General features: G+C 42.7%; 1 protein-coding gene across 1 annotated transcript in view; it reads right to left on the reverse strand.

Annotated features, from left to right (window-relative positions):
- The window catches only part of USP31 (ubiquitin specific peptidase 31), an 80,462-nt gene that overhangs the window by 16,674 nt on the left and 35,987 nt on the right, over nt 1–27,801 (reverse strand). The window contains exons 2-12 of the mRNA XM_069570348.1: nt 24,493–24,630; nt 23,100–23,188; nt 22,918–23,010; nt 22,114–22,249; nt 19,693–19,837; nt 13,594–13,771; nt 10,081–10,192; nt 9,386–9,480; nt 7,935–8,012; nt 7,179–7,308; nt 1,929–2,048 (exon numbers count right to left, since the gene is read on the reverse strand). Of these exons, the coding sequence (XP_069426449.1) occupies nt 1,929–2,048; nt 7,179–7,308; nt 7,935–8,012; nt 9,386–9,480; nt 10,081–10,192; nt 13,594–13,771; nt 19,693–19,837; nt 22,114–22,249; nt 22,918–23,010; nt 23,100–23,188; nt 24,493–24,630 (1,314 nt within the window). The remainder of the gene's footprint in view (nt 1–1,928; nt 2,049–7,178; nt 7,309–7,934; nt 8,013–9,385; nt 9,481–10,080; nt 10,193–13,593; nt 13,772–19,692; nt 19,838–22,113; nt 22,250–22,917; nt 23,011–23,099; nt 23,189–24,492; nt 24,631–27,801) is intronic.

Genomic DNA, 27,801 nt, shown 5'->3' on the forward strand with positions numbered 1-27,801 from the left:
ATATCTACTGAATGTTTCCTGTGTCTACAGTGAAAGTCACTCAGTCGTGTCTGATTCTTTGCAACCTCATGGACTATATACAGTCCATGGAATTCTCCAGGCCAGAATACTGGAGTGGGTAGCCTTTCCCTTCTCCAGGGGATCTTCCCAACCCAGGGATCAAACCCAGGTCTTCCACATTGCAAGCAGATTCTTTACCAATTGAGCCACAAGGGAAGCCCTCCTGTGTCTATGGGGGCTTTAAAAAAATGAATCAGGTACAGATAATGCCCATTCTAAGGGGAGAGAAAAGTTCCTAAGAGAAAGGGAGGCAGGTCCTGCATTATCAGGCTTAAGAACCTGGATCCTGCTCTGTAGTCAAGGGGGAAGCTTGGGGAGGAAGCTTGGGGGAAGTCAAGGGGAGGCTCTGAGGCAGGAGGTGATGTCATCAGAGCTGTCATGAAGTAGTGGCCAAAATGTGCTCGAGAGGGAAGAGCAGGATAGGTTACAAAACCAATAAAAAGACACCGCAACTGCAACCTGCTGGGAAGGAGAGGAAAGCTGGAACTGGCAGGATGACAGCAAGAATGGGGAGAAGAGGCCACATACGGAAGGAAGTGGGGAGGACAAGCAAGCCTAGGTGTCAGGGACAAGAAAGAACAGTCAAAGATGACACTACAGTTTTGAGCTGGGGCACTGGAGGCGTGCCTATATGCCTTCAAAAGAAACAGAAAGCAAAGGACATCAGTCTGTGTGGATGGAAAGAGACAGAGGGCTGGGCAAACCCCCAGCAGGCCGTCCACCCGCAGACCTCAATGGAGGTGTGCAGCTGGGACACTCAAGGCAAAAGCTCACTCCTCACTAGCACAGGGGCTGGACTCCAAACCTCCGTGTGCAAGCCCCACCCCCAGCGACCACGTGCGCCCCCAACATCTTCACTTCATCAGCGAGTCCTAGACATCTCCCAAATCTATCCAGGTCTCTCCACCTCCACTGCCGCAACTCCAATGCCAGCCATCAGCCAGGCCTGCCCTGGATAAATGGCCTCCTTCAGACCTCCCCATCTGCATCCTTGTAGCCTCTAATTCTCCACACAGCAGCCTGAACGGTCTCTTCAAATCGCGCCTTTGGTCATGTTGCTTCACTGGTTCAGAATCCCACTGTGCCTACAAGGGTTGGATTACCAGCCACCGCCGGCCTCTTCTACTTCGACTCACGCCTTTCTCCCCGACCCCCCGGACCTCCAGCCACACTGGCCGCAGCTCTCAGCCTCCTGCCCTGCTCTGCGCCCACTGCATCCAGGCACTATACACGTGCTCCTCCGTCACCGGCTGCAGGCCTCCTCCTAATCTTTCAGATCCGTACCTTCTCGTAGCCAGGCTCAGAGACTCCTTCCAGCATCTACCTTTCATTTACCTCCCTTACAAGGGGGCAGCCCGGGACAGCTCTAACCTCAGGAACAGACAAGCCTTTTTGGGAAAACTGACTCACAAAGCCATACAATGCAAAGCAGATTTTCTTCGTATACATGCATGACTCATCTCCCCAACTGTACAACAGCTCCTTGGAAGCAGGACAACACCCGTTATTAATTTAGGTAGAAACAGAATTCTTCCCGCCCCCAGAAAGGAGCTCAAATTTTTTTTTAAATCCCAAAGCACACTTACTTGAGCACAACATTTACAAATCTAAAGCAAATCCTCAGGAACAAAGTAAAACATCTGCCGTATGAACTAAAACGGTTAGGATTCAAAGGTCACAGGACGCTTGAACTTTGCTTTGGGAAAGAACAACACAGGGCCCCAAACGCAGGGGAAAATGTGGGTCTGTAACAACACAAGATCATGGGCTCACAAGGGGACACAAAAGAGCCATCCCCAACAGCCCGCCAGTGGGGGCCTAAGACACCTGGTCACAGCGCTCTTCCCTAGGCCAGAGGCTCTCCTTACCTGTCGAAATCTCTTCAGATGTATAATCAGCACGTCGGGCAGAGTCCAGAGGCTCAACGTAATGCTGCCCTGCTGCAGCTGCTTACAGTGCGGGCACCGCCAGGCGTCGTCGGGGGCAAGCTGGAAACAAGGAGCACGACGCTGTTAGCGCTGCTTAAGCAGGACCCATACAGGAGACAGTCTTGTCTCCTCACTTCTGGGCCAAGGCATGGCACAACTCTGAATCCCTCCACAAACTACGTTTAACGGGAGTCAATGGAAAAACACAATCAAAGGGCTAGGGTTGGCACCCAAACACTGGCGGAACAGCTACTGCTGCTATTGTTCACTCGCTAAGTTGTGTCCGACTCTGTGACCCCATGGACTGCAGCACGCCAGGGTTCCCTGTCCTTCACTAGCTCCCGGAGTTTGCTCAAACTCATGTCCATTGAGTTGGTGATGCTATGTAACCATCTCATCCTCTGTTGCCCTCTTCCTCTTTTGCCTTCAATCTTTCCCAGCATCAGGGTCTTTTCCAATGATTGCTGAATAGACTCTCAAAAAGGAATGACCAATGAAGTAAATCCTATATAAAGATGTTAAATGTCACAGAAGCTCATCATACTCCCAAACTCAACTCATCGCCTTTCTGTCAATACAGTTCACCTTTCTCCTCCTCCTCCTGTATGTCCTACCCCAGAAAATATCACTACCAGAGAACACAGGGGTCATCCTAAAGCCTCAAATCCTTCCCTCTTCCTCCACTCCATATCCATCCAAGATAACGCCCCTCTAACGTTCCTCACACCTGTCTCCTTCCTTCTCCGTCCCCTCAACCCAGCTTAATTCAAAGTCCTCACTCACTCTCACCTCTTCTTCCTCTAGTCTCTTAATTGCTCTTCCTCCCCAAACACCCAACTGCCCCAGACAATCCTCCCCCTCCTGCTACCGCCAAGGTCTTTCTCAACACCAGTCTGAAGCCTCAAATCCCTGGGTGTCCCCTCTGCGGGCAAGGGTTTCAGGAAGGGGACATAGAGGTACTAACAGGACATGTCTGGTGGGAGAGGTTTTTAAATTTCATTCTGGATTTCACAAGATGCCTCAGATCTGGAACCATTAACACGATGAAGTGAGGGCAGCCGTGGGATCGGAATGGATAGCCATGCCCTCTGAGATGTCAGAGAGGCCGAGGACAGAACCTGGGGGGATGTGGACTTTTAAGGGAAACAAAGATCAAGAAGTCACAGAAAGCTGAGGATGCATAGTCAGAAACACAAGCAAGTCAAAAACAATCCTTTCATGCAGACCACGTTAAGAGTGGCAAGAACAGGCTGGTTATCAGAACCACATCCCATGGAGAGGCTCAATGCAGACGGAGCGAAGCCACTGAACTGGGCCCAGGAGGGCCCCAAGGACCCCGGACAGCTGTCAGAAAGCCGAGTCAGAGAGATGACGAGAGGCCTGGGAGGGAGGACGCGCTGAGAACCCCGGACAGCTGTCAGAAAGCCAAGTCAGAGAGATGACGAGAGGTCTGGGAGGGAGGGAGGAGAACACACTGAAACCACTAATGATCAAGTTAGGCAGAAAAGAGAGACTGGCAAGAAGGCTTGAAGGGGAAGCAGAGCTCGGAGGATTTCTTTCATGACAGGGAGACCCAGTTGCGTGTGCAGGAAAGATGGGGAGGGACAGGCGTCTGAGTGGCTGGAGCTGAGTGAGAACGCTGGACAGGAGGGACCTACACTGCCGTCTGGCAAGTCCACATCTTGGCAACATGCAAACTGTCTACCTAAGTACGTGGCCACCCGGCCCAGTGCTTCTGGTAAAGAAGCAGGCTGTTTGCTTGTTTTTTCATTTTCAACACATTGTGAGCAGATACACCTTTAGAAGATATGGTAAGAACGTCATGACAACGTGCGATAGTTTTGACAGTTTCTACAGCAACGCCCTATTCCTGTACTGAGCTCGTCATAAACTGCCACAAAGCTGCCGGGCCTACGGAGCACAGCTGGAGCACGGCTGGCCTCGCCAACTCCTGGCAGGGAAGGCGCTGGCTCAGGAGGCCGCTGCTCCATTTTCAGTCTGTTACAGAGCTCGTCCTCAGATTAAGATGAAATTACTCTCCCTGCAATTTCCAGTCTCTGTTTTTTAGTTAAAAGAAGTCCAAATCCTCATCCACAAGATGAAATGGATGAAAATACCTATCAGATCTTCACTTTAGGTCTCCTTTGTCAAAACACATTCAGCCGTGCCAGCATTTCCAGACGCACCATCCACGACCCACACTCTCTGCCCATGCCCCGGGATGTCAGTCTCTTAACAGTGAACAGCCAAGGTGATAAAGCAGGGTGGTGAGAGTAGGGCTGTCACCACCTGAGACCTGGACACTGTTTCCAAAGCATCCTTAGGCGGCCAACTGCACTGACACTCACGGATGCTGCTGCCCATCACTGAGCTTGCAGAGACAGCCTGACCCCAGAATTATCACCACACAGCCTCAGTCTGGCCTTTTCTTTCCTATCTGAACTGTTATTTCTGGACCCAGTGACTGAGCTTCCCAAGGAACACTCACTCATTCATTGCAGGATATATTTATTGAAAGCCTTCTATGGAAAGGCTGGACCCTGCAGTACTTGATAGGGTTATTTTATGACCAGGAAAAGTCTCTTACCTGCCGTGCCCCACCACATCGGCCTCATTTCTGTTTCTCAACCTTTCTTCTACTCGAGGGGCTTTGCTTCTTTATTTACTTGTTTATTCCCACTACACTATAACAGCCTGAGGGCAAAAATGCTGTCTGTCTTGGCCCCTGCTATAACCCCAGGCCAAGCACAGGACCTGGCACATGTATGTACTCAACAAACAGGTACTGAATGAACAAATCCTGATTACAAGATCAGTGAGATGTTTTGTAGAACACCAATGTTGTCATTTGGGCTTCCCTGATAGCTCAGCTGGTAAAGAATCTGCCTACGATGCAGGAGAACTGGTTCAATTCATCATCACCTAGTAGATCTGCCCAACTTTAATCTTTGAACATCTCCCAAATCAAAAAAAAAAAAAAAAAAGGCTAAATAGGATAAGGGTCTACACAGAGCATGTAATCAGTCAGGGTCAATGTCAATTGTTTTATGTAAGCCCAAGATTAGAAAAATATGTCTAATGAAAAACTAGTAAAGGAACTAGCCATTAACTGAGTGGAAGAGAAAAGGCTTAGTAAGAAGATGAAAACTACTTTCAAACATCTGAAGGATAAACAAGAAAACAAAGACCTGTTCTCAACTGTTCTTAATGACCTGAGAGTTTGCCTGTGGGTTGTAGCAACTGAGAACGTATTTCAGGATAACATCAGTTAGTCACCATCAGAGATATCCAAAGAAGAAATAGTGTCTCTGACAAACAGCGGCTGGATAATTATCTATTTGAAATTAGGCAGAAGAACTCAATCATTAGAAAAAAGCTTTGAAGCCCCCTCCAACTCTGAAATTCCATGATTCCCTACATGCAAGAATGAGTAGTAACAATCAGTAGTTGGAATTATGATCCTAAACATCAACTCAAAATCAGATGAACTCTAAGTGCTCTCATCAAGGTTTCTCAAGGTGTCTAAACCTGAAAAGGCTTAAAAACCACACAGGCCTATTGCACAGTGAGCACCAAGAGTGCTTTAATTCCTTGGTTCTGACTTTGCTATCATAATATCTGTTCTTTTTCTCTACACTCAAAGGGCTATTTATTTATCCTTTTAAAAGTACTGAGAAAGTCAGCACATTATATTAGCTGCATGAAAGGGTATGAATGATCCAGAATATCCCTCCATAAATTTGCTTTATCATGAACTACAGTTGCATCTAACTAAAGATCTCCAAGTTGGTGGTAGCTTTCTAACTGTGTATTTAATTCTGTGTGTTTTCATCTCAGAATAATAACAGAAGGATTTTTACAAAACTGCAAAGGAAAAGGCACTTTAGCTTTGTCAATGAATCAAAATACACTAAGAGATGGACAGGAAACATTTACTGACACGGCCAAAACATCTCTATATACTAAAATTCATGCTAAACTTGCTGATGTTTTAACAGAAGCAGCAGTAGATTCCATCTTGGTCATTAACAAAAAAGATAAACATAGTGACCCCTTCATGGTTGAGATCATGGAGATGGAACATAAACCTGAAACTACATAAGCTTAATCAGAGATCTTGTTTTGGATGATGGGACATGCCATCCTGATGTGGAAAAAAAAAAAGTAAAAGATGCATATATCCTTATATGCAATGTGCCATTAGAATACAAAAAAACAGAAGTGAATTCTGGCTTTTTAAAAATAAGAGTGCAGGGGCGAGAGAGAGAGAAATTAGTAAAGAAAATTCACTAAAGATGGAGTTTTAAAAGTAATAAAACTTTACAAAATAAAGTGTGGCTGTGACTTAAAAGGTGTGCTATTGTTAATCAAAAGGGAACTGACTCCTTCACCTTAAATGCTCTTGCTAAAGAAGGCCTAGAAGCTGTGCACAGAGCTAAGAGCAAGGTGGAGAAGCTGACTCTGGCCTGTGGTGGAGTAGCTCTAAATTCTTTTGATAACCTGAATCCTGGCTGTTTGGGACATGCTGAACTTGTCATGACTACACACTGGGAGAAGACAAGTTCACCTTTATTGAGAAATGCAACATCAGTGACATTACTGGTCAAAGGACAAAATAAGTACACCCTCATGCAAAGCACTGTGCTAAGTGGTCTAAACCATACTGTCCTACACTGTACAGATGTACGTCTATATCTACACTGTCCAAAACAAAAGCAACCAGCCACAGTGTCTCCTGAGCCCTTGAAATGTGGCTAATGCAACTAAGGAACTGAATTTTCAATTTTAATTAATTTTAATAAGTCCTGGCATCTATGTTCTCACTACCAAAAAGTTGAGAACCACTGACCTAGTTACAAAGGAAAATAATTTAATCTCAAAGTTAAAACCAAAAAAAAAAAAAAATAACACAATCATTAACTATTAAAAAGGAGGAAAAAAAAGAACTATACAAAGATATGTGTCTAGAACATTTTTTCCCAGAAATTCCAGAAATTTAAACTCCTTTTTGTTAAAGTCCTAAAAGGATTAACACTAAGATGCGTGTTAACACTAACACATGTGCAGAAGCTACATAAATGCAACCAATTCTTGAGGTCATCTCGGGCATAATCTGTTCTTCCCCAGGGTCATCCCACGCTGGTGCCTCCCTACTACCCTCATCACCCAGCGAACGCTGCCCACCCTTACCCGCTCCTCTTTGGTGTAGAGTTGGAAACACTGGGATAAAGTGCAAGTTTGAGGCTGATGGTGACGCTCCTTCTGTAGCCGGACACTTTCGGCATCAGGGATATACTCATCTTCAGTATTCACAAACAAACTGCAGTGAGGGGCAGAAAAGCACGCATCAGAGACGGTCATGCAAACTGACACGAGAGTAGGATTAACCGCTTCACAACCTGCCTGTAAATTCGTAACTGAGAAGATCACCATGTAAGACAGCAAAGGGGCAATCCAGCTTTTCCAGGATCCAAAATGTTCTTGAAAAGTTTTCAATCTACAAAGTCATTTTCAAGAGATAATTTGCAGTTGGTTTTTCCGTGACTAGCCACACACTATGCTGATTAATTCATATATTCTTATCCTTTTGTATTAAAGGGCATGCCTTTGGCGTAACTTGAACAGAGTCAGACATGACTGAAGTGACTTAGTAGCAGCAGCAGCAGCTAGAGTTAATGGGCCTGTAATAATGACCAAAGTAATTTGAATATATAGCTTCTGTCTCATTACCAGCAAACAAATATTCTAAGATTTGGGGATCCAGACAACAGAATGTATAGGAGAGAAATAATACATTGCTTAAATAAAGGATTAGCAATACACTTGGATAGTTAGCTGAAGAAAAGAGAGGTTTGTGTTTCAGCTAATTTGAAAGCTCAAACGTATGCTATTAAAATAAGCATCAAGACAATTGACTATATAAACACTAAGTAAGAAAATACTTACAAATCTTTTGTCTCTTTGTCCCATTCTACTACTAATTTCACATGAGCAGTACCACCTGGTCCACAAGATTTTAGTGCCCTACAGGATAGAGAAGAGAGTCACATATTACTTTCTAAATAAATGATTTTAATTAAATATGTGAACCATCTGAAATCATAGTGTGATTGCTGAAAATCTTCATCATTGGTTCCCATCAGAAAAAGTTTCTGACCATTATAACCTCATATTTAATGATTTGATTACAACTGGACTGAGAAATCCTTAAATTAAAATATTCAACATGGAAATAAAGATACGGGAAGAAATTTAGTACCACACTATAAGGCTATCCATGTAACTCTTAGAGGGTATGATCTTTCCAATTTTTGTCTAATTTCTCACCAAACCAGAGACTAGACAACAATCAGAACGAAGTCTGCCTCTCTCCTCCTCCCTCCATACATCATGCCTGGTCCCGGGACTGTGCCCACACCAATGTAAACTATGCCTTCCTGCAAGGGACCCCTCAAGTTTTACCTCATTTATTGCCCCTGAGCTCCTTGGCTCCTCAGCCATCTTCTGAAACACTCAGCATTAACAGTCAATATTACTTCTCAAATAGTTTTTATTTTTTGCAATGTTTTAGATCATTATCTAATCGATTAACTCTAATTTCTAAAGCCAAACAGTGAATTCCTTTCGAACAGAACTATGTTGCATACTTTTTTGGAATCCTGAAATGCAGGCACTTCAATATTTACTGGAAAAGGCATTATAATAGAGGCAATACTGTGTTTTATGTATATCCATATATGTGTAGTGTGTCTGTGTACACATGTCTATTATTTTATTAATACAGTAGAGTGTTGTAAGAGGACAGAAGTGTATAAAAAGCACGGAAGTAGCATAGGGGAGAGACTAATTCTGGGGGCAAACAGGGGGAGGGGACCGTGTGAAGAGAGTCTCAAAGGAAAGGAATTATTAACAGAGAGGCTGCACATGGGAAGGCCCATGTAGACCCGTGCTGTTACATTCAAACAACCCTCAGCGCTTTGATGCTGCTGAAGGTCTGAGACAGTGGGAAAAGAATGAGGCCTGACAGAAAAGAAGCAGTCAGGGTTGAAACTGTAGAGAAACTGGGCTTATCATTTAAGGATTTCAAGGAGGAAATTGTTATGATTAGAATTCTACTTTGGAAAACTTCAATCTTGGTGAATATGCAAGTGAAATTCATCTATCATCCTGAGACTTAGACCAATTTAGTTTCCTAACGTAAGTACTCTAGGTTTTCCTGATTCCAAAAATGATCATAAAACATATCCCACTCAAATATGAATCAAAGTAAAGTAAGGGTTTACTTTCTAAATGAGCCTGAAGAACCTACCACTCTTCTACGGAAATTACATCAGAAATCACTAGAAATTACACACAAGCATACATGAAATCCTAGAAGGTGATCTTTTTTTTTTTACCTTTCTACCGTCGGGTGGCACAGAGGCTGCTCCTCCTGGGGCAGCAAGTACGTTATTCCCACAACACTGACCACACGCAAACTGAATGGACACACCTGCATCAAACAGCAAAGGCAAATCAGGTTCGGTTTCTCTTCCAGGGCATGTGGTTCACAGGGGCATTTCCCAGCCAGGTTAGCGGGAAAGCACACTGTTCTATAAAATGCTTCTCTGCAATATTCCGTGAGGTTGCTGAGCCACTCTAAGACATGTTAAATAGGACTGACCCAAAAGCAATTTACATATCAAATGTTATGCAAGACAAGTAACATGCTGCTTTAGCTTAACATTAAGTTTCCCACAGACGCCTTAACAAAGTAGTCAGAATTTTGAAAACATAGTTTGTCTACAAAATCTCTCTCTCTACAAAAGCTGAACACGTGCTAAACTTTGTTAGACAAACATAAAGGAATACCCGGCAGTTCACAGAAAACTTTGCAAGAGCCAGCTCCCTTCATAAAACAAGGGATAAGTTCTCAGTTTGGAAAACCTGAATGCAGATTCTGCTAAGGAGCTTTTCTCTGGGGCTCCCCAACACTCCAGCACAGTGGCTAGTCTTCCCAAGGTCAAAGGTCTGAACTTCCCATCTCACTGCGGTGACTGTTCCTGCATGGGGCACACACATGCTATTCTGGAGTATCAAAAGGCTTACATACCTGAATGCAAACTGTAGGCCTCAAGAAGTACTTCATCTTCTCCAAGATTTCCTTCTGCAGAAGGTCCCATGCTATTGTCTTCTCTAGGTGCAGCACAAAAGGTAGTCCAAATCTAACATACACAAATAACTGTCATCACCTTAAAAAGTATGACAAGTCTTTCAATACTGTAACTCTTTTCTCGTGATCTTTTTAAATAGCATCACAATACAATTAGTTTTAGGGCAGTTTTCAAAAGAAAGCAAATAGGAAATTTAACACTCTTAAGTGGATGAAAAGAATCAGAAGAGAAACAGATTTATAAATGAAATTTAACAACGTATACACCAAAATGGCTTCCAATAAAGTATGCTACCATGATATTAGGTACTAAGATGACAGACTTAGTGGAGACAGTGGGGAAGGCAGGTGGGCGTGGACGTGAGTCTAGCAAATAACATGGATCAAACACGTAAGGGGTTAGGTGCCAGAGGAATAGAGAGAGAGGGAGGCCTCGCAGGGAGGCAGCCATATCCTGGTGGTCTGACGAGGAAGACACTGGCAAGCAAGTGACATTAAAAGTCAGCTCTAGTCAAGGGGAGAAGCCATGTGGCCGCTGCCAGGTTTCCTATCCCATGCTGAGCTCACAGGGAGAATGAGAGGCAGAGCTGTGGTTCTCAGCCACGCATACAGGCTGGTATAAGCAAGGGAACTTTAAAATACAGTGACGCCCATGAGATTCTGCTGTAATTGCTCTGGTCTGTGGTTTGAGTACTGAGACTGTTTTAGGCCCTCCCACCCCAAGTGGTTCTAAGATGCAGCCAGGCTGGGGAGCACTGGTCTAGCCTCAACCCTCACCCAAGCCCCAGCCATTCAGACCTACCTACTGTTGCCTTGAATGCATCCAATTCACACCCTCAACAGGCAGTCAACTCCCTCAGCCTGGAAAAGCCTTGTCACTCTTAAGCTATTTCCTACTCAACCATATAAGGACCCAGTGGTACCCTGAGCTCTGGGAACCAAGCACTGCTGCACTGCAAATACCACCTGCTTATTCTGCCTCCACCAACAGACTGCATTATCTGATAGCAGGCACTATGACTGATTTATCTTACTAGCCCAAAGAGCCGATGCCTAGAAAACAGCAGACGCTGAATGAATGAATGAACAAATGAATACACAGACTGAGCCTGACTTAGGCCAAAGCAGAGGTGCTAATGTCACCAAGAAACCTGCTCCTAACAAGTACCAGTTTACTCACAGTAGAATTCAACAGTAAGCCTACCTGCCTAAAAACAACTGTGATGTGAAATATGTTATAAGCATGATGTGTAAATCAGCAGCCATATTTTTCATATGACAATGTCTTCACTTTTAAGAGATCAGCATCATGAAAGGGATTCCATAAGTTCTTTATTTTATATTAAGTCTGATGAGCTGCCTTTCCTTCTGTCCTTAAACATGCCAAGCTCCTTCTAATTTCAGCATCTTTTCAAAAAAATTTTTATTCCAGTACAGTTAATTAACAATGTTGTGTTTCAGGTGTACAGCAAAATGAATCAGTTTTACATATACATATATCCACTCGTTTGTTAATCCTTTTCCCACATAGGCTAGAGTATTGTGTAGAACTCTGTTACACAGTAGGTCCTTATTAACTGTCTATTTTATAAATATATTGATAGTTGTATGTGTATGTCAATCCCAATCTCCCAATTTATTCCTCCCCTTCCCTTTCAGCCAGTAATACCCGGAGAAAACCCTAACCCAAAAAGATGCATGCACCCCAATATTCATTGCAGCACATCTGCAATAGCCAAGAATGGAAGCAATTTAAATGTCCATGGACATAGGACTGGATAAAGATGTACTATATGCATACAATGGAATATCGCTGCTAAGTCGCTTCAGTCGTGTCCGACTCTGTGTGACCCCATAGACGGCATCCCACTAGGCTCTGCCGTCCCTGGGATTCTCCAGGCAAGAACACTGGAGTGGGTTGCCATTTCCTTCTCCAGTGCATGAAAGTGAAAAGTGAAAGTGAAGTTGCTCAGTCATGTATGACTCTTAGCCACCCCGTGGACTGCAGCCTACCATGGGATTTTCCAGGCAAGAGTACTGGAGTGGGGTGCCATCGCCTTCTCCAACAATGGAATATTACTCAGCCATAATCTCAGCAACTTTGTACTCAATGTCCCCTCTTTAGGAGATCTTTTCCCCAGAGGCTCACATAGCTCACAACTTCTCACTTGGCTTGACCCAGCTACCGCCTCCTCAGGAAGGCCCTCCCTCACTTTCCTCATTAATGTAGTTTTGCCAGATGGCACCCCACTCCAGTACTCTTGCCTGGAAAATCGCATGGATGGAGGAGCCTGGTAGGCTGCAGTCCATGGGGTGGCTAAGAGTCAGACATGACTGAGCAACTTCACTTTCACTTTTCACTTTCATGCACTGGAGAAGGAAATGGCAACCCACTCCAGTGTTCTTACCTGGAGAATCCCAGGGACGAGGGAGCCTGGTGGGCGGCTGTCTATGGGGTCGCACAGAGTTGGATACGACTGATGTGACTTAGCAGCAGCAGCCAGACCCCCACCAGCACATTCTATCATACCAGCATGTTTTAATATCTTCAAAGTAACAATAACTGTCTGAAATTAAATGTTTACTTGTCTTTAGTGGCTCTGTCCTAACTAGGTTGCAAGCACCAAGAGAATACAGATCCTGCTGTACCCCTAGTGTTTAGAATAGTGCCCAACACACTATAAACACTCGCTAATGAACATCATAAATATACAAATCAACACATTTTGCATTTATGTTATTTTCCATTCTTAAATAAGAAACTTATTTCAAAACATTTTAAAAGGTTAATATAAATGCTACTCTAATATTAGAAACACTGTATGCTTCCTCCCTGAAACACATCCATATGTTGTTATTACTCAAGTTACATTACTAGTGTGATAATGTTACTTTAAAAGACAGTCTTAAGACTCCCATAAATCCTTAGAGAGGGAAACAGATTTAAGAGAGATATCTAACTCCCAAATGTCTGACTAAATACAGCTGAATGAACAGTGGTGCCATTTGCCGGAACAGGAAATGATGGGAGGGTCAGGTTTATAGGGAAAGACAATGAGTTCAGCTTGGAACACAAGATTGAGGTGCACATGCCCTCCAAGCAGCTTTGTTAAGATTTTCTTTTTTTAAGCTGTACAGAAAGTAGCTGGATACAGGTCTAGAAGTCTTGAGCTCCAGGAGGATCCTGAGCTGAAAATACAGATAAGAAATGTGCCTCTGAAAACTACGTGAGCTTGAAAGCCACCCTAACTCAGATCCTATCATCCTAATTTTATATTCTCCCCGTGTCGACCCCTCAAATCAGGTCAACTTACACACATGCTCTTTCTAAATATCAGAATCAAAAATTAAGTACTCAAGAGTAAGGATTTTTTAATCCCTCCTTTTTAAAATATTTGAAAATGTTAGGCTTTTAAAGTCTCTGTACGTATTGGAAAGTAAGTTGCTTGTCACCTTTTCCCTTGCTGCCCCGTGCAGGCTCGGTTGCACACTAACAGAACGATCTTGTCGCTTCCTGCTCTTGAGAGGGGCAAGTCCGCTTTCCCCTGCTTTGCTGCTGCTTGTGTAGAAGACAGTCTATAATGATCCAAGCCAAACTTCAAGTGGTTTAGGTTGTTGTTTAAGTGAATTCCTAAAATAAAATGAAAACTTACTTTATCTCTTCAAATGTCTTTCTTCTTTCATTATAAAAAACATACCCATCAGAGAAGTTAAGTCGTCATTATGTTATTTACACGGCAACTGAGTGAGGAACAAATGACTGACTTTGAGATTACTCATCCAGCCCTTAAAAAAATTCTTGGCATCCATTATATCATTTAAACTAGCCTTACCTACCTTAAAAACTGAACATTAAAACGATTCACTTCAACGAATATTGGTTTTAGAATGGCAAGTCTGCAGGATGACTCTCCAGGACAGACTTAAAGTGAGTCCATACAACCAGCAACGAAATTTTTTTTAATAAACAATAAAGACCACTATATGTGGAACAATCTTCAACATTCCAAAGGCAGCTCCTTTTCTTTGATTTAGACCCAGGCATCTAAGACGCGCACAGCCATTACAGAACTTTAATCAACTAGACTGGATTGATCTACAATAAAAAGTTATGACCAACCTAGATAGCATATTGAAAAGCAGAGACATTACTTTGCCAACAAAGGTCCGTCTAGTCAAGGCTATGGTTTTTCCAGTGGTCATGTATGGATGTGAGAGTTGGACTGTGAAGAAAGCTGAGTGCCGAAGAATTGATGCTTTTGAACCATGGTATTGGAGAAGACTCTTGAGAGTCCCTTGGACTGCAAGGAGATCCAACCAGTCCTTTCTGAAGGAGATCAGCCCTGGGATTTCTTTGGAAGGAATGGTGCTGAAGCTGAAACTCCAGTACTTTGGCCACCTCATGCGAAGAGTTGACTCATTGGAAAAGACTCTGATGCTGGGAGGGGTTGGGGGCAGGAAGAGAAGGGGATGACAGAGGATGAGATGGCTGGATGGCATCAACGACTCGATGGACGTGAGTCTGAGTGAACTCTGGGAGTTGGTGATGGACAGGGAGGCCTGGCGTGCTGCGATTCATGGGGTCGCAAAGAGTCGGACACGACTAAGCGACTGAACTGAACTGAAAGTGAACAAAAATGTATGTTTGACAAGCACAGTGCTGGCCTGTGCAGGTCTTCAAAATCCAGGTCTTTGAACATGCCCCAGAGCAGAGCTATCTGCCAATCAGAGATACTGAGGAAGTTAGCATCTAGTACAAGGTCTTACACTTAGCTCAGTAAGTGCTTGACTAAATAACCGCTCATTTCCGTAATCCTTTGGAAGGATAGCCTAAGGAAATGATATGCCAACTGGAGAAAAGAAGCCCTCCACCACCACCACACCAAAGAAATAATAACAGTATTACCAGAAGGATAATAAAATAAAAGCTGGTTTACACAAAAGTATTCATAGCAATACTCCAGCAATAAGCTAAATACCCAGCAACAGGTATTGAACAAATTTATTTTGGTATTAACTATGCATTTGTTGAATCTAGTTAATACCAAATACATTCCAAATTAGTTAGAGTCTAAAAATGAGAACACAGAAACTAGAAATCAGGAAGAATTGAATCTTCACCAAGCTAGTAAAGAAAACCTCTTAAGCTTAAATACCATAAAGAAATCACGAAAGAGCAGCAGGTTTCACTTCATAACCATTTTAAACTTTGGTATGAGAAAATACTGAATTTGAGACAATTAATGGGCTCATTTCCTAGGTTCTTAGCAGAGGTAAGGTTGGGAAGACCTGTTCTGCTAAAAGTGATCAGGATTCCTAACGAGATGAGAGGATACACTCAGCTGCTGAAAAATCAAGCTCCACATTCAAAGTCTAGCCCCACCATTACCAGCTGTGTGACCTGGGCCCCTGACCTAACCTCTTTAAGTCTCAGCTCCCTCTCCTGTAAAATGGGGAAAAGAAGAGCCTCGCAGTCATCAACGAAATACTGATGAGGCCTTTGTAAAGAGCAGAGGCTTATACATATTCGCTAAGTGCTATATTCTTCCAACAAAGGCACTTATATAACCATGGACCTCACCAAATTCATTTATAGATAGAAACAGTGTTAACCCTAAGCAACTGGGATATGAAAGGGGATTTGGGGAAAGGCTCTGACCATGTATTAGGAATTATACTCATCTTTCTGGGTACAGAAAGATGAAGCAAAATGCAGCCCCAGCTACAAAGAATTTCACAGTATGGTAGGAAGGACAGAGAAGAAACCAGCATTTCCACACAACACGCTAGTGTCAGAGACCAGCAGCAGCCACGCTGGAACGCGGAAGAGCAGGAGTCAGTCTGCCAGTGTGGGGCTGGGGAAGTGAGGACAGGCTTTCTGGCCTTTCACTATGACGCAATTAAAATTAGAAAGCAACTTAAAAAAAAAACAAAAGCATATGCCTGAAAATACAGAGAGAAAACTGAATCCTAAGCTGGCAGTGGGGAAAGCTGACCAACCCACAACACAGAATTACCACAGGTTCAGAGACTAAAGGCACCAGAGACCTGCGGAAGCAGAGGTGAAGGAAAAGAGGAAGAAGAGAACCGCTAACGGAGGCACCAAGGCCATTCAAGGAGGAAAGAAAAATCTCTTCAACAAATGGTACTGGGGCTGCCAAACATTCACATGCAAAAGAATGGTACTTCACACCACACACAAAGATTAACTTCAAAAGAATCTAAGACCTAAATCTAAGAGCTAAAACTTACAGTTTTCTTAGAAGAAAACAGATAAATCTTCGTGGTCTTGGCTTTAGTGATGGATTCTTGGAAACGACATCAAAAGCAAAAGCAACAAAAGAAGAAAAAGATAAACTAAACTTCATCAAAATTAAGGACTTTCATGCATCAAAAGACAGTATCAAGGAAGTGAAAAGATAACCCACAGAATGGGAGGAAATATCTGCATCATATATCTGTCAAGGGTCTAGTACCCAGCAAACATAAAGAACACATAACTCAAAAACAAAAAGATAAGCAACCCAAGTTTAAAGGAGGGAAAGGTCTTGAATAGACATTTCTCTAAAGAAGAAATGGCCTAAAAATGCATGAAAGGATGACCAACGTCATTTATCATTAGGAAAATGCAAATAAAAATCACAATGACATATCACTTCACACTCACTAGGATGGCTAAAATAACAATTATTGGCAAGAATGTGGAGAAACTGTAACCTTCATATATCGCTGGTGGGAAGGAAAAAATGATGCCGTTTCTATTAAAAACAGTCTGGCAATTTCTCAGAAAGTTAAACATAGAATTATCATATGACCCAGCATTCACACTTCTAGGTATATACTCCAAAAAAAATGAAAATAGGTATTCAAACAAATACTTGTACATGAATGGTCACAGCAACACTATTTCATAACAGACGAAAGGTGGAAATTCAAAAGCCCATTGACAGAAAAATGGATAAAGAAAATGTGGTATATACATATAACAGAATAATATTCAGCCATAAAAAGAACTGAAGGACTGATACATGCTATAATGGATGAACCTAGAAACATTATGTGAGGTGAAAGAAACAAGTCACAAAAGGCCACATATTATATGATTCCACTCATATGAACATCTAGACTAGAAAAATCTACAGAGACAGAAAGCAGAACGGTGGCTGCTTAGGACGAGTGGGATGAGGAGACTGGAATGTGTGCTTAGGGGAGACAGAGTAGGTGTTAATAAAAGCTGCAGAAATGAATTTTCAGCAGAGCAAACAGGAGGGAAAGTACAAAAGCATGTAGCATGTTCAAGGAATAAAGAGTAAATCTGGATAGGGTACATGGGAAAGAAGATGGAATATATTAGGTTGGTGCAAACATAATTAAGGGTTTGTAGCACGAATTTTAAATCATTATAACTAGGCTCAAACATATCTTTATTTGTCAAAATAGGAGCCATTATAATCAACACATTTTTGCCAATAAGAAATCAGTTTGTTTATTCCTGTAGCATAAAAACTCTTAGAAAGCATTTTCTGCATCCTATTCATTGTGGAAGCATTTTCCCTGCAAACAGCTGTTGAGATGCTTATCGAGTGGTAGGTGGTTGGCGAGAGGTCAAGTGAATATGGTGGATGAGGCAAAAGTTTGTAGACCAATTCGTTCAACTTTTGAAGCGTTGGTTGTGCAAAGTGTGGTCAGTTGTTGTTGTGGAGAAGAACTGGGCCCTTTCTGTTGACCAATACTGGTTGCAGGCACTGTAGTTTTCATCAATTGCTGGGCCTACTTCTCAGATGTAATGGTTTCGCCAGGATTCAAAAAGCTCAAGTGGCTCAGATGGGCAGCAGACCACCAAACAGTGACCGTGACCTCTTTTTGGAGCAAGGTTGGCCTTGGGAAGTGCTTTGGAGCTTCTTCTCAGTCCAACCACTGAGCTGGCTAGTCGTCACCAGCTGTCGTTTACAATCCACTTTCCATTGTATGTCACAATCTGATCAAGAAATGGCTCGTTGTTGCTGTGTAGAATAAGAGAAGACAATACTTCATAACGATGTTTTTGATTTCCAGTCAGCTCATGAGGTACCCACTTACTGCACTTTTTCACCTTTCCAAGTTGCCTCATATGCTGAATGCCCATAGAATGGTCAACACTGAGTTCCTCAGCAACTTCTCATGTAGTCGTAAGATCAGCTTTGATGACGGCTCTCAATCATCACCGTCAACTTCCAATGGCTGATCACTAGGCGCATCTTCTCGGCTCTCATCTTCTTTGCAAAACACCTTGAATCACCACTGCACTGTACATTTGTTAACAGTTCCTGGGCCAAACGTGTTGTTGGTGTTGCAAATTGTCTCCACTGCTTTACAACCCATTTTGAACTCAAATAAGAAAATCGCTCGAATCTGCTTTTTGTCTAACATCCTTTCCATAGTCTAAAATAAATATAAAATAAACAGCAAACAAAAAAAAAACACAAAGCAAGAAACACACATTAAAATGATGTATAAAAATAATCACCACATTTATTTAGAATGTATTCCAATTTATCAAATGGCCAATTTCAACAATGCAAAAACTGTGATTACTGTTGCACCAACCTAATAGTAGAGAGGCTAGAGAAAAAGCAAGGCATTCATCCAAGGTATTTAGATTTAAATGCAGACAAAAGGGGCCAGGCATTCTTCCAAGGTATTTAGACTTAACTGCAGACAAAAGGGAACCACTGGGACATCAATAAGCATGTAACATGATCAGAACTCTATGTAAGAATAAGCCTGGTAGCACTGTGAAGAAATAATTGAACAAGAGAAAGCCCAAGGGTAAAGAAATTACTAGAAAAGCCCAGTTGAGACTGGTCTGCACCGTGTCAGCAGCAGTAGAATGAAGAGGAAAACTACAGAGTATTTGATCAGTTGTGAATTTAAGTCAAAATCCAAGAGAAAAGTACTTGGGCCAAGCTTGGGTGAAAAGAAGGACAGTGATACTCCACAGAAGAAACACAAGAGGAGCTAGAAAGAAATGCTCAGTGTGAGATGCTGCGGGGCTCTAAGCAGAGATTCCAGTGGACCGCTGAGAGTCAGGGCACGCAACCAGAAGAAAAGTAGGGGCTAGAGGAGAGTTTAGTTCTAAAAATCACCAGTGCAAAAAACTGGTAAGACTGGCAGCAGTTCTCAAACTTTCACCTGCATCGGAATCACCTGTTAATTGACTGCTGGGCTCTGCCCCCAACGTTTCTCACTCAGTAGGTCTAGAGGGGCACCTAAAAATTTACATTTCTCATCAGTTCCCAGGTGACACTGATGCCTTGACAACCCCTGGGGCAGAGTAAAAAGAACAGAAGCCCTAGGAACTGAAGAACCTAAGGCCAGGAACAAAGTTCTTTTCAAGAATTACCTTCTTCGAGGGAAATATGTTACCTAAAATGGATACCATCATAAAAAGGTATGTTAAGTGTATTTCACCACAATTTCAAAAAATTATACCATCATACAATAAGCTAAAAGAGTAGACAGTTGTTAAACCTGCAAACCCAGGTGGTATTAGGGAAACAGATGCTCATTTACCTCTTTGACTGAGAATTCCTTCAGGCCTAAATATTTCTGGAGTCTCAAAGGCAAAAATGCAGTCACTTTCATGGACTGTTTCCAGGTCGTCTGTGTCACAAAAGGAACGATGGAACCCATCATAGTACATTTCTGTTAACACAATCTAAAAACGGGAAAAATGCAAATAGTTGGGTAACTGGAAAGTCAGTAAGAATTGATCTCCTAATCCAGCTGTGAACTTCTCCAGATCAGCAGGTCTGCAGGGGAGTTGAGGGCATGGAAACACCTCATCACGCCTGGGGGATCTGCCCTTAATAAGAGAGTCTTGGAAGCACAATATCCTCTGCGGTTTTATAACAACAAACTCTGATTTCAGAGTGCTGGGGCACTATATCCAGCTTTGGTGAAGAGAGTCAGCACTTACAAAGTCTAAAGCCCTTGTTTCACAGGGAGAAGAAACTAAAGAGAGATGGAGTGACTTGCCTAAGGTTATACAACTATCCAGCCTCACAGCAATGGTAAGAGTCTACATCTGATTCTGAGATTTTCTACCATTAAATTTTCTTCTTTTCGGATTAAAAAATGTCAAATAACCTAGAGATTTGTACTGGAAAAAAAAAGTAAATTGACTCAAATGCCCAACAAAAGGAACTAGTTAACTATACTATAGTTCTACTGGAATTATAAAGTTTTTGCAAAGAATAAGCTACAGATATTTGCACTAACATGGAAAGATCTCCTAAGTAAATAGTGAAAGTCGCAAAAGAAAAGTATGAGTACACGGTTCCATTTTCGTAAAATAGTAAATAAATATAAGCACAAGACAAAACATAAACGAATATACAACACGGTAGTAAAGTTAATAAGCCTTAGTTCTAAGATCCTTAATACAAGGTACTTTCATTTTCACTAACTTTTATTAAGCTTCTGAAATGGCTGACTACTTTATAAAGAAAGAAAATTAAAAGATGGGGAAAAAGACAACGGAGACACGTAGAGACCTCACTACACACTCAGCAGCACTGTCCAGTGAAAAAGGACTGGACCAGGCCTGAAGAGGTTCCAGTTCTGGCCTGCCACCAACCAGCCCCGTGACCCTGAACAAGTCACGTGGTTTCTCTAGGCCTCCTTCAGATGAGGAGGTTGGACTGGGCCCCTAAGGCCCCCTCTACTATCACAGACATACTAGGAGTCAATGAGGTGAAAGGGGCTTGGTGGCACAGTCCACAAACAATCCAAGAAAAACAATCCTCTCACATTTCTCTTCTAATGATTTTAATGAACACACTGTTTTCCTGCAGGTGAACGTCCAAGTATACGTCACTTTCTCCAGCAAGCTGAGGTCAAAAACAAACCTGTAATTATACCACTCACTTAAACAATGCAAAAAGAGCCAGACAGCACTGCAGGCTTTAAAGATACAACCAGATTAGCCTCAGACACACACCGAAGCCTCCCTCTATCTTTCGCCTCACCTTGAATTTACAAAAAAAAGAATGAACGGGCATTTCAAAGTAAGGAAAATCACGAACATTTTATCAATCTGTGAGCACTTGGCCTACGAAAATATGAAATATTGCTGCATCAGGGCAGCACTGCTGGTGGTATGTTTTACTGCAATACTTCCCAGATGAGGTCACAGGAGGCCAAAATACAAAACACCTTCATTATTTACCTGATTACATAGCAGCATTCAGAAGTTATCTAGGGAAAAGCCGTTCAGCCACTGAATCATCTTTCCTTGGTAAATTTTAAATAGGGAATTTTTTCCCAAATAAAACTCTAACAGTGAATTGAGTAAAAGAGGTATGTAAAAGTATGTCAAGTCACAAACAGGCCAAAATTATTCTGGGTCAATACAACTGTGTATCAAATATTTACCCAAAAAAGAAAGGTTGGGGGTTGGAGGGGGTTACAACTTTCCTTTTTTTTATCTAAACAAGGTAAAACACTCTAATCAGAAAATAAACCACACTGACCCCTGTATGTACAGTACTAACAATATTCTCATTCTTTTCACCATAAAGGGAAGGGATTTTCAAGAACAACCGGTTGGGTTTTCTAAGCCTCTGACCTTCAAATACCACAGGATGCTCTCCCTGTGGCCCACATGAGCATCCACAGAATGATTTAAGGTGGTGGTGGTTTAATTAATTATACTCTATAAACAAAGCTGAAAGAAGGTCTTGGTGTAAAGTCACAGCTTTTCCTTTTAAATATATATATACACACAATTAAATGAAGCACGAAAAGTTTTTTGTGTATATTTTTCTCTTTTGGATCTCGATGTTTTTATCTTTCCTTTAACAGTACAAGCAACTAGTTTTAAATTTCTATCCAACCATGTTTGGCTGAGAACTGTTAAAAAAAATAATTCCAGAAGAAGAGAAAGCAGTATTTTTGTGGCTCGTGTGTCTTCGGTCTTAGCAAGCTTATTACCTGATCAGTGGGGATCTTTGTTTCCACGGACACTGCTTCCCGAAGCCTGGCGACAGTCCCAGACAGAGGCACGGCCACACCAACCCGCATGCAGTGAGAGCACTTCCCCTGATACACTACGGTGACATAGAGAGGCCTGTGCAGATCAAAGTCAGATCTTCTCATTAGTCACTTACTTCAACTAAAATGAACGAGCAAAACAACTCTGACATGAAATCAATAGCACTAAAGCAAACCCACACCTTCAGCTGGACCCATGCAGAACTATCCATCGATAATCAACAACTCGAGAGAACCGGCTCAAGATGGCGGAGGAGATGGACGTGTGCCCACGGGCCCCTGTGAGAGCGCTGAAGAACGCCTTGGGAAGGGCAGCGTTTCTAAAACCACCATACAGCGTACTAATACTTGGTCCTGTGCCTTGTGGTTTCTTTAAAACAGCGTAACTTTTTTTTTTGAGGAACAGTGCAAATAAAACAGCTAATTTAAAAGTGCAATGCAAGGTCTCGAGAGGCTCTAGGAGGCATTCGACAACCTTCTCCAGCTCCCATACTACAGGTGGACAACCAGCTGAACAAAATACAACCAGACCAACCAAAAAGACTTGCCTGCCCCATGTACCTGCCGACCCCACAGGCTCAGACTGGCATTTATAAATTTCTCTAAGGCCTTAATAATGCCTGTATTCAATTTATCACTAATGCTATTACTTGTCTAAATATGTAAGAAGCCCCAATAGAGGAGCCTACGGAAGAAAAGGAACATATAGGAACACAGTTTTAATTTGATTAACTCTGTTCTTACCTTGTGTGGGGTAGAGGAATTGGCAAAGAAATGCAGAGGAAAGGATCAAAGGTGTTGCTCTGCTTCTGACAATGAGGACACGTCAAAGAAGATCTTCAAAAATAAGAATGTAAGACACTCCCATTAAGATCACCTCGAACTATATAAGCAGACAACATCAGGGAAATTTAATTTGCTCATACCTGTATTGGGCTTGAAAAAGTTCTTGTACAAAAGTGCTACAGACAGGAAAAGATGGTCCCTCGGGCATCATATCAGTCTCTGATGGTGGCTAAAAGAAAAATAAAGTACAACTTCACAGACTAGAAGTGCCAGGTCTCGACTGATGATGAGCCTAAAGATGTCACAAATGTCCCAGACTGCCTTTGCCAGATCTGCATCAGATCCAGATGTTTCAGGGAAAGGCACCTGCTCAAGGGGCCAGAACACAGCTGCCAGGCACCTGCTCAAGGAACCAGAACACAGCTGCCAGGACGTGGGTCGCATGGACTCATGGCCTCACAGGCTCTCCCAGACACAGCGCTTATCCGTCTCTCCACACCATCCAGGCCCTTGGGCAGTCCTTCCCCTGAGCGCTGCAATCTTCCTCCAGCTCTCAACAGGCTCCCTCCAACCTCTTCCAGGGAATAATCTCAACCATTCAAAAGTAGCAATTCCTGCCTAAAGGGAATTTATTCTCTAGCACCTATTAGCTCTGCTGCCTACTTAGGCCTAATCATTCTACTCACACTTTACCTAAGCTTTTCATGCCCCTCCCCATCACCACAGTTAGTTACTGAGCATCAGGTACCTCGTGCAGAGAGAGCTGCAAACGGCATAAGGATGCAAAGAGAGGTAAGACACAGCGCCTGATCCTGAGTATGTCTCAGTCTGGAGGGAGAATCAGCTACAAACGCACAGTCATATGACAGTACAGAATGTTCAGGGTCAAACGACCTTGAATCAGAATAATTTAACAGCTTACCAAAACTAGAAATTTAAAATCTGAGGTACAGAATAGAATTATCAAAATTTTTTAAAGCTATGAGAGGAGAATAACACTTTATTTCCATTACATAAATCATTTTGTCTGTCATATTAAGACTACATTTAAACAAAAAACTGATAATGAATCACTGATTTTCAGTAAGAATATTCTAAGGGTTCAGTTCCTACACTCAAGTCTAATCCTAACAGCAGAGATGTCCATACATTTCCTCTTTGATTGTGTGTAGATCACATTCCAGTGATCTACAGACTATGTCTCATTGGAATAGAAGGCAAATTTTTGCTTTAAAGACAGTTTACTGAGTCTAATGTCAGTCTACAGGTATACAGGCACATGTGTCCCCTCTCGTGAGTGTAAGCTCCTTGGAGACAGCGACTCTTGCTCCTGACAACTGCCAGCACAGTGGTGGTGGTGGCAGCGCAGTGGGAGACAGCCTCTAAGTATCCACGAAACTCACTTAGTCAATTTCACAGTATTAACTAACTACAAACTGCAACCACTACTCAGAGGAGCTTTGAAGAATTTACACTCCCTCCTTCCTCCATTCAGCTCAGCACTCCCTGAGTGCCCCAGGGGCGTGCCCTTACCTTCAGAGGAGGCTGGCCACTCTGCTTCACAGCGTGGTTGAGGTCTTCATGAACTCGGTCCAAAAGCCACAGCAGAAACTCCTGGGCGTCGTGCTGGGAATTTCCCCGATACTGCAGCGCATTTTTTGACACAATACTCTAAAACGGGTAGATAAATCAGCATGAATAGTAAGTTTCTGGCTTTAAAGATAAACCATCCATAATCCCAAAGAGGAATGCAAGATCTCAAGGGTGTTAGTGAGTACTTCCTGTAAAGACAGCAGATATGAAACCAGAAAAGCCCCACCTGTGCACCAAAAACCTTTAAATGCACCAACCCAACAATCCTGCTTTTAGGAACATGGTCTAAAGGAAACCATCAAAACAGCATGCTAAGACCTCTAATAGGAAAAAAATTCACTTCTGATTCACTAACAGAAAAAAAAAAAAAAACAACGATTAAAACTTGAACATCTTAAATATAGGAACTGTTACAAATACCAAATCATTATGTTAACTTGCAACCAATATGTTCTATGCCAATTATAACTTCAATTTTTTTTTAAGTAAAAGAAAAAATGAGAATCGGTAAAAGTAAGTATTACGGTGTTGGATGATAAGCCAAAGTATAAAATAAGTCCACATAAGGTAAACGACTGAGTAAATAAGTAGGAAGAGGCAAATCTCCCTTAAAGAATAATTCTAAATAATGTGTCAAGAATCTCTCCTCCAGAAGCTGGACCTTAACCCCCACAACCCCAACCCTACCACCTTGAATATGAACTGTGACAGTGACTTGCTTCCAAAGATTCTAGTCTTTGCAAAGAGGAGTAGCCAGTGAAAGGCTGCAGGTAAAGCAGTGAATTAAAATTAAGATCACGGGCTCTGAAGCATATAGCCTGAATTCAGACCTCTGTCCTGCTGCTTACTATTGGTGAGGCCTGGCCTACTCTGCTCCAAAGTAAAAAGGATAATAAATGTTTAGTGTGATGGTTAAGTGTGAATACATGCAAAACATTTCACAAATAAGTGACATATAATAAGCACTCAAATGTGAGCTATCAGTAATGGATTTGAAAGCAGGGAGAAAGAAGGGGAGACAACTGCACAAAGGAAGCACAGTTAGGAGACAAATGAAACTATGCGACGAGATTAAGGGTCTAAGCTAAGTCTGTGAGGGCGAATTTGAAAGCGCTTCCAAAATTGGGGCAGCAGAACTGATAAGATTTGTGACCTAATGAGGGTTTCCCAGGTGGTGCAAGTGGTAAAGAACCCACCTGCCAGTGCAGGAGACATAAGAGTCATGGGCTTTGATCCCTGGGTCAGGAAGATCCCCTGGAGGAGAGCACAGCAACCCACTCCAGTATTCTTGCCTGGAGAATCCCATGGAGAGAGGAGCCTGGACAGCTACAGTCCATAGGGTCACAAAGAGTTGGACACGACTGAAGCGACTTAGCACACCCAAGCACGTGACCTAACGAATGTGCAAAATGAGGAAGGAGGCATTAGCGTCATTCATGTGTCTTTATCTGAATGATGGGCCACTGCTGGGTCTCTTCATCATGACAAGATTTCAAAAAAAAAAAAAGTCTGGAAAAGAGAGTGATGCGTTCCTATCAGAATCCACTATATCTGAAGTTCTGTGGAACCTCCAAATGGACATACCTGGCAAGCAACTGAAAAAAACAGGTCTTGCACTCAGTGAAAGAGTCTGTGCTCAGGACAAGGATTTCGGGGTGAAGGGATGAGTGGTCCTTGAAATCATGAGTATGACTGACACTGTCCAGACAAGAGCATGAGAGATCCGCCAGAGAACAGAATCCAGAGGACTGCTCTATTTAGGAGGCCCTTAAAGATGACCAAGAAAAGGCCATCAAACATGTGGCAAGAAAATCAAGATAATGAAGTCCCAAGAGTCAAGAGCAGACAGCTAAGGAAAGAGTGATCAACAGTGTCAAAAGTTGAAGAATGACAAAGTAAGCCAAAGAACTAACAACTGTCCACTGTATTTTCTAATTAAGATAATGATAACAGAGATGAAAACGGATAAATCTTTACTTAGGAAGAACCATCCCAAACTGATGATCAAATTCAATGTGAGTAACAAAAAGATGATTTACAAAATTCGAATTTAAGGAGGAAAAAATTTAAAGGGACACAAATGAGAGAGAATATGGAGGTGTCATGGGCAAAGCTCACTAACTGAATAAAGTGAACAAGGAAGAGGAAGGACCCTGGGAACAAACAAGAATTTGTGTGACCTGAAGGATACCATGCGCACACCACCTTAGAAGCAGGAATAAAAAAGGGGGATTGTGGGTAACGAGATCACTGCACTACAGAACTCACCAGAGGTCTGACACCACCCAGTCCCCGAATCTAATTCCTTCTTTCTCAGCCTTCATTTTCCTCAATCCCTCTGTAGCATCTCACATACTTGACATCTTGCTCCATTTTGAAATGGTTTGGCTTGTGGCCATAATTATTTTCTCATTTAGCAGAATCAAAACTAGAGCCATTGTGATGGACAGTGGAAAAATGTGATCCACAGAAGAAAGAGACCTCCTAGCAAAGAAAAATGAATCTGTAAAAAGAAAGAAAGAAAAGAAGTCAGCAGCACTGGCAGGTGAGCCTGCAGCTGATTCAGGCGTGAAGAGAAACCCATGAGCGATGACGCTATACTGAGTGATACACAGAAGACATCTGGATGACACCGAGGTTCTTAGCTTCTGACTTCGGTGGATAAAGAAATTGGGAACAGAGGAAGAGGCGGGGGCCTGCGGAACTTTGAACAAGTTAAGTCTGAGGGACTCACAGGATCCCCAGTGAGGAGAGGTCTGGTGCTCAGGGAGAAGATCTGAGCTGGTAAGTTCAATCAGAGCATGTACACTTATCCTGTGAAAGTGAAAGAGTCAGTCACTCAGTCGTGTCCAACTCTTCGCAACCCCATGAACTGTAGCCCTCCAGGCTCCTCTGTCCGTGGGATTCTCCAGGCAAGAATACTGGAGTGGGTTGCTATTCCCTTCTCCAGGGGGATCTTCCCGACCCAGGGATCGAACCTGGGTCTCCCATGTTGCAGGCATGTTCTTTACCATCTGAGCCACAGGGAAGACACTCTATCCTATGAGCATAGAGAAATAATCCAGGGAACATTTAATGAGAAAAGGTGGGCATCTGGGACGGAATCTTATAGAAGGGACAAGTCCCAGAAAAGAAGCCCGAGAAGAGGACCCTAGGGAACAGCCAGAGGAGGGTGGCACCACACAGGCCCAGGAAAAGAACCCTAAAGGGGATGGAACCGACTCAAACCACCGCAGGAAAGCCAGGTTC

This window comes from Ovis canadensis, chromosome 24 (assembly GCF_042477335.2).
Source record: "Ovis canadensis isolate MfBH-ARS-UI-01 breed Bighorn chromosome 24, ARS-UI_OviCan_v2, whole genome shotgun sequence".
In the NCBI taxonomy this organism is placed as follows: domain Eukaryota; kingdom Metazoa; phylum Chordata; class Mammalia; order Artiodactyla; family Bovidae; genus Ovis; species Ovis canadensis.